This window comes from Chamaea fasciata, unplaced genomic scaffold (genome assembly GCF_029207755.1).
Source record: "Chamaea fasciata isolate MVZ Bird 193981 ecotype frontalis unplaced genomic scaffold, bChaFas1.0.hap1 SCAF_8, whole genome shotgun sequence".
In the NCBI taxonomy this organism is placed as follows: domain Eukaryota; kingdom Metazoa; phylum Chordata; class Aves; order Passeriformes; family Sylviidae; genus Chamaea; species Chamaea fasciata.
Genome location: NW_027094093.1, coordinates 29,593,799 through 29,600,605, shown reverse-complemented (window position 1 = coordinate 29,600,605; position 6,807 = coordinate 29,593,799). Strand labels below are relative to the sequence as shown.

At 45.7% G+C, this 6,807-nt stretch overlaps 1 protein-coding gene across 1 annotated transcript; it reads right to left on the bottom strand.

The window, feature by feature from the left end:
* Positions 1-925: 925 nt before the first annotated feature.
* Positions 926-6,339, bottom strand: UMPS (uridine monophosphate synthetase). Its single transcript, XM_066190286.1, has 6 exons — positions 6,184-6,339; positions 5,806-5,959; positions 3,865-4,533; positions 3,003-3,178; positions 2,410-2,524; positions 926-1,612 (listed from the first exon to the last, which is right to left on the bottom strand). Exons 1-6 carry the CDS (start codon positions 6,331-6,333, stop codon positions 1,431-1,433), a joined length of 1,446 nt encoding a protein of 481 aa, XP_066046383.1. The 5' UTR covers positions 6,334-6,339; the 3' UTR covers positions 926-1,430.
* Positions 6,340-6,807: the final 468 nt, after the last annotated feature.

Below are 6,807 nucleotides of genomic sequence, written 5' to 3'. Positions count from 1 at the left end.
CTACAGGCCTCAAGGCCATGAGATACCGAGAGACAGCAAACAAATCCTCTATTCACTTTGAAGGACTGGAACTTGTTAGAAGTTGATATGAAATATCCCGTCTCACTGACTCTTGCAGGGTGTTTTAACAGGATACCTCATAATCAGCGAGTTCCATCTTCCACAGGGTGGAATTCTGCAGGTGTGAATTATGATACATAATCGTACTGAAGCAATTGGTAGCCCCAAGGAAAATAACACGCACAACTTTCTAACATTCACTCCACAACATCTTAAGCCTCACAAGCAGCTGAGTCATGAAACAGAGCACTATGTCTCTAAAACACGAGGCATAAAGCAAAGCCCTCAGATTCCAACCTGTGTCCCTTGGTCTTAGACATCTTGCATAAATTAAACCCATCAAAAAAATCCCCCTCCAACCTCCTATTTTCAAAGATCTGGTGAAGAGTCCAGCACTAATAGCAAAAGCTTCACTAAATACAGTCCCTAGTTTACAGGTAAGTGTATTAGCAAAACAACCCAGCTTTTGTGTGCTCTGGAACAGCAACAGTCCAGAATGGACTGGTTTTTGACTTCTTGATCAGTAAAATTTTCATTGCTATTTGCACCACACACATGCTAGATACACTTAAGGTTATTCCATACTTTATAATCAAAACCAATCATACAAGATATTGCTATTTGTCCTTATTCACCATGTACAGTGAAAAGTAAAGCAAATTTTCCAGCTATTGTCACAAAAAGTCTAATAAAGTATATTTTTATTTCATATTAGAGCAATCAACAGCTCCACTGTAAGTAAGCACACAACAGTGAACTGCTCTGACAAATTTTGTAAACAGAAGCATGAGCAACTCTTGCAGTCACAGACACACCAGACTGACTTATTATATTTCTGCCACAGAACAAAGACATAGAACCAGTGTAAAGGAAAATAGTAGAAAAAAAGTATTTATTAAACAGCACATAATTCAATTTCAGCGTGGTATTAAAACCCGCACTTGCTCCTTGGAAACAGGAGAGCTGAATAAACCTGTGAGGGTGGGGCAGCTCATCAAGTGTGAAGGTGAAGTTTATTAAGAACATAACAAAATACCATTTCCATAGACAGAAAAAAAAATTGAGGGTGGGGGAAAGAAATAAAGGCAACAACAGCCAACAAAATACCCTTGGAGTGTTTTGTGCAATGCTTTACAAACAAGAGAGCCTACTAAGGCAAAAAAATGGGCATGAAGTTCTGGGTCCTTACATTCAAATATCAAAAAGTAACAATGGGAAATACAATTTGACCTCTGTGTGTACAATTAAAACAACTTTGTAATAGATTTTTCTCCAAAAGGGCAGTTTTCTGTGGTCTGAAGTGTCCATGCATTTAACTGGAGGGTTGCAGCTCAGGTTGCAACTCCACTGGCTAGGACAGTGTGTGGTTTTCAGTCTCCTGCAGGAACACCAAGCCTGCTCATGTAGCTCTCCCACGCTGCCTTCCTGTACTTCTCTGCTTCCTGGAGACGGTCTGAAGCTGCTAAGATGCCACGGCCCACAATAATGATATCTGAGCCTTTTTCACCAATAACCTCCTGGGGGCTTAGGTACTTCTGTCCAAGATTATCACCTGAAACACAGACACCGTTTTTTAAAATTTATTTGTACAAAAACTGTATGTAGTAAAAACCTTCAGAGAGGTGCTGGAATACAAAACAGGTTCCTTGTCCCAGCTCTCATCCTAGCAATCCACAAACATAACCAGAAATTGCATTGCCAACCAAAAAACACAGATCAAATTTGACAGCAAGCACCCTCCTTTTCCATGGTTTACCAATCACTATAGATGGAACAGTTACTCAAAGAAGATTCAATTAGGATTACTGAAATTAGCCTTAGCCTTCTTAAAATAGACAACTCCCCCGAACATTAATGTAAAAGCTTGTGATTTCAGTTTAGGTCTCATAAGAATTAAGTATTGCAGAGAAACATATCTCCCCTATCTGCTTCAGTGATAACCTCTTCAGTCAGCACAAGACTTTCAATTCATTGATACTTTATCTATATCAATACCAAATGCTTCAGCTGGAGTTCTCTTTTGTTCTATTTTTTTTTTACTCGTACTGAATAGTTTTACAGCTAATCTAACACCTATCTCAAGACATTTTGCATGTTTTCAGGAATGTGCTTTATGGTATGCACAGACCTCAAAACAAGAAAAAAGGCTGCATACCCTGCTCACTGCCTTCCAGAGATCCCAAGAAAGGAATCAGCATATCCAGAAATATGGGAGACAGCCCTTAGTGGGAAACAAGACTCCTCCCAGCTGAGAATAAGCATCCAAATGCTCTTCAGAAGCCACTTTTTCACTGGAGACTAGATCACTTCAGTCTTTAAACAGACTTAAAATATTTTAGAAAAAGTTACCTCCAGTTTGCAGCTGCACTCCTGGGGTTAGGTGCAGAAATTCTGGTTTTTTACTAACTCTAGATCCACATATGAATCCAAAAACAAAATCCGAGTTGTCTTCAGCCATCTGTACCTGAAAAAGATCAGTGAACAATTACAAATTATATACTTAAAACTCAGCTGGCCTAGCAATCTGTTTGTCATGCACCCTCTGACGCTTTAAGCTGTGTGAGGCAGGGGTATGAAACATCTCTTGCTTTCCCAAGTCACTCTTGCCCTCCGGCAGGGAAGTGAATATTATGTTTCTATTTTATAAATAATACCATGAATGAATTTAAACTAATTAGAAATTAATTGCTTAAAGAAAGAAAGAAAAAAAAATAGAAGGGGGAAATTTGGCATGTGTACTAGAATTCCAAGTGAACTCTGACCACCTCACATCACTGGCTGCAACCTTTAAACAACAGTCACATTCCTGAGTCTCCAAGGAAAAAAACTAACACCTGTAATAGAGCTGGAGGGACTTTTGGAAGTGCAAATATCAGAAATACATTAAAACCTCCCTGTCACACTTTACAAGCTTTTAACCCGACACTGGAGTGCCCACTTACTGCAGCTTTTGTGTATTCACCAGTTGCAAGGGACCCTTGGGAACTCATCTCTGCAATCAGGAGACAGCCACGCTGGAGAGGGAGACCCACTTCCTTCAGACCTTTCACAACTCCAGCACCTGGAACCGCGTGGGCATTGACGATGTCTGCCCAGGCCGCGATCCTGAACACACCACCTGAGAGAGAACATGGGCAGGGAGAGCCAGAGACTCCTCAGAAATGTGTTAAACAGGAACCACAAGCTACACAAAAACAGCTGCACACACTTAATCACTCACATGTTTAAAAGACAGTTTTACTGCTGAAGCCTGACAGTTACAAGTTCAGACTCATCAGACAGTTCTGACAGCGGCCTAACCACAAAGCAAAATCCCACAGTTTGCTTTTCACAAACACTTGTTAAGTGTCTCACCTTTAATATTTACTGAGACATTTATGGTAGCCCAGAAATCCGCTGTCACAGGTGCTATCTTCCCAGACAGAATGCAGATTATATGGGACATAAGGATCAGTAAAGAGAACAGCAGTTCTACAGCTGGAGATGGAGTATCAAAGGAAAGCCATGCTGGGCACACAAGCAGTACAATAACAGCTGGCAGCAGTTTCTCATGGCACACATCACAGAAGTATTTACTGAGCACAACCATAGATTCATAAAAAGATTTAGGTTGGAAGGGACCCCAGGAGGTCATGCCCTCTCAGCAGGGTTAACTTTAGTGCTAGGTCAGATTGCTCAGGGTCTTATCCCCTCGAGTATTTCCCAAGGCTGGAGATTCCACGCTCTCTCCTGGTAACCTGTGCCAGTACTGCAGTTACAGACACCAGAAGCAAAGTGATAGTAAATCCAGTTGATGATAATCACCTTCATACTGATGTTTCACTGTGTTTCCAATATCTGCAAATTTCCTGTCTTCAAAAATCAAGAATTCATGTTGATCTGCGAGCCTTCTCAACTCCTTTACCACCTCTTGGGTGAAATCATTCAAGATGTCTATATGAGTCTTCAGGATACAGATGCTGGGGCCCAGTGTGGCAGCTAGCTGCAGCAGCTCCTTGGGGCTGGTGACATCAGCAGAAAGGCACAAGTTTGTTTGCTTCTTTTCCATGAGCATGAGAAGCCTGGCTGCAATAGGATGCACCCCTGGCAGCTGGGCACGAGTGCTGAAGCTCAGCTCCTTGCAGGGTCTCTTCACAGGAGCAGCACCATTCTGAGCCACTGCCTCAAACACATTCCCCTCAATGAATTTCTTCACCTTTTCAACCATCTCAGCAGCCACTTCTCCCTGCTGCTGGAGAATCTCCAGCACCTCAGACAAGGTGCACACAGAGTGCAGGCGAATTCCATGTGCCTCCAGCCTGGCCTTCCCACCCTGCTCCCTGTCCAACAGCACTATGGCATCTGTGACTTTTAATCCTTCTTTCTGAAGAGCTTCTGCAGTTTCCAGTACACTGGATCCACTTGTTACCACATCCTCAATGATCAGGCATGTCTCTCCTGGATTAATGGTGCCTTCTACCATCCGCTTAGTACCTGTAAAATAAAAAGCAAACACTCCACCAAATTAAGAAAGCTTCGATGACCCAAAAAAACCTTAAGAGTATCAAAATTTTATTAGATGATACCACTTATCATAGTTCTTACCACAGCTCACTCACTGACCTGTAATTCAGGTCAAAGACTGTTACTTCTCCACACTGATAAAATACTATTTTATGTTTCCAGAAGTTACATTCCGTAACAAAACGGACACACTGTTAACAGCACCAATTCAAATGTTTGAATAAGATGACTCCAGAAGGTCAGTATTGTCATGACTTGAAAGCTCAGACAAAATTATTCTCTCATTATTTAAAACATCTCTAAGGCAGCCAAGTTATTGGCACTCTTCAGCATGTCCCGTTTTCCACAGGAGCACTGTGTGCTTAATATGCCTGTTAGAACAATTAGAAGGAGTAAAGCCTCAAGTGCCTTTGTCCTAACTCACAACAAGCACACATCCATGAAAGGCCTCCTGGGGGGCAACGACAAAGGATGCCTGGCTTTCCCAGGAGCAGCTAATCGCTGTCACAACTGGCTTGTGCTTCACAAGAAGGAACGGCAAATGTTTCCATGCCTGGCCCACTGCCTGACACAGGAGTAGCATTTAGTTTTGACAAGTATACCTCCTAATTACACACTGTTGGAGGAGGATGTGTAGAAATCCAGTTATATGGCAGGTTAATGTTTCAGTCTGCTCTCCCTCTTCCTTTATCACAATCAAATAAATGGTTCATTGAGTGGAGAAGGGACTGCTGCCCGCCTGGCTCATTGATTACAGCACCATAGGATAATGAAAGAAAAAGGGGTTTGAGAGATAAATGAAGAAGAGACTAGAAAAGTTCCTTTTGCTGTCAATACACAAAAAGCTCTGTTTGAGAGCAAAATGTGGCTCTGGTCTCAGCATGCTGGAGAATCTGAGTTATAAATCCTCGTTTCTGGAGGAGACCACTAATCCAGAACCATAGCAAGGGTACCAAGGGAAAAAAAAAAAAAAAAAGACATTGCTAAAGAAAAAAAACAAACTCTTATAAACAAAACCAAAGAAGCAGAAAATACCCTTCAAGAGTCTCCAAATCTCCAACAGGACTAAAGCTGTAGCCTAAACAGAAATCAGCAGCGAGAGGCTGATCAGGCTGGGATGCTGTGGGAGGTTTGCTTTAGGGCAGGAAAGGGCCTGCTTCTTAAATAGCAAAAGAACTACAAATTAAACGAAGTCATTTCCCAAAGAAGGTAAGCTGGAAACTCTTAATTTGAAGGTTTTACCGTAGTCTTTTCCTTCCTTCCTCCGTATAAGCATCGGAACCTGATTTTCCGCGCAGATGATGGTGGCCAGCGGCAGCGCCGTGTACGGAACGCCGCACACACAGTCGTACTCCACACCCGCATCTTGCGCTGCTCGGAAAAGAAGTCCTGCCACCTGGAAAGGAAAACCAAACGCTTTTTAAGAACCGGGCTGGCGCGAACGTGACTAAATCAATGAAAACCTCTCTGCCCGACACGACCCGAGAGCCGACCCTACGGGCTCCCGGCCCCCGAGAGCCGCGGCAGCGCCGCCGCCCCGCTCCCCCGAGCCGTGAGGGACCCGCCACCCGCGCAGGCACGGACACACGTGGGGCCGGCCCGGGGCTCCCCGGCCCGCACCTGCCGGAGGAGGCGCGGGTGGGACACGAGGCCGCGCAGATCGATGTACACGGGGGAGGAGCGGCCGCTCTTCAGCACGAAGTGCCCGAAGCGCAGCGCGCCCGCCCCGCTGAGCGCCGCCGCCACGGCCCCCGCAGGCCCCGCCGCCATGGCCGGGCCCCGCGCACGGAGATGATGCGGAGCGGGAGGGGCGCGGGGCGGGGACACCGTGTGGCGCTCGGCAGCGGCTGTGGCCCGTCCCGCGTCCCCTCCTTGCGGCGGGAAGTCCGAGTGCGCCATCGCGGGGTCTGTGTGCCCCGTCCCGCAGCCCCCTGCGCCGTCCCGGCCCGTTCCCCGCCGCGATCCCAGTTCTCTCGTCACCCCATTCCCCCGGGAGGCAGAAGCCGCCGGTGCAGAGGGTTTGATGTGACCCCAGGGTTTCTCCCCGGGTGGTTCCCCAAGGGCTGCTCGGTGGATGCAGCCAGGGTGACAGTCCCGCGGGCTGGTTCCCTGAGAGGTCCCTCCGGGAAACATGAGCTGAATAATGCCCTCAGCCGGCCCCGAGCCTCCGAGGCCTCGCTCAGAAAGATGCCACACGTGCGAAATAAGACTGACCCGGTCTTCTCTGAATAATTTTATTTAATC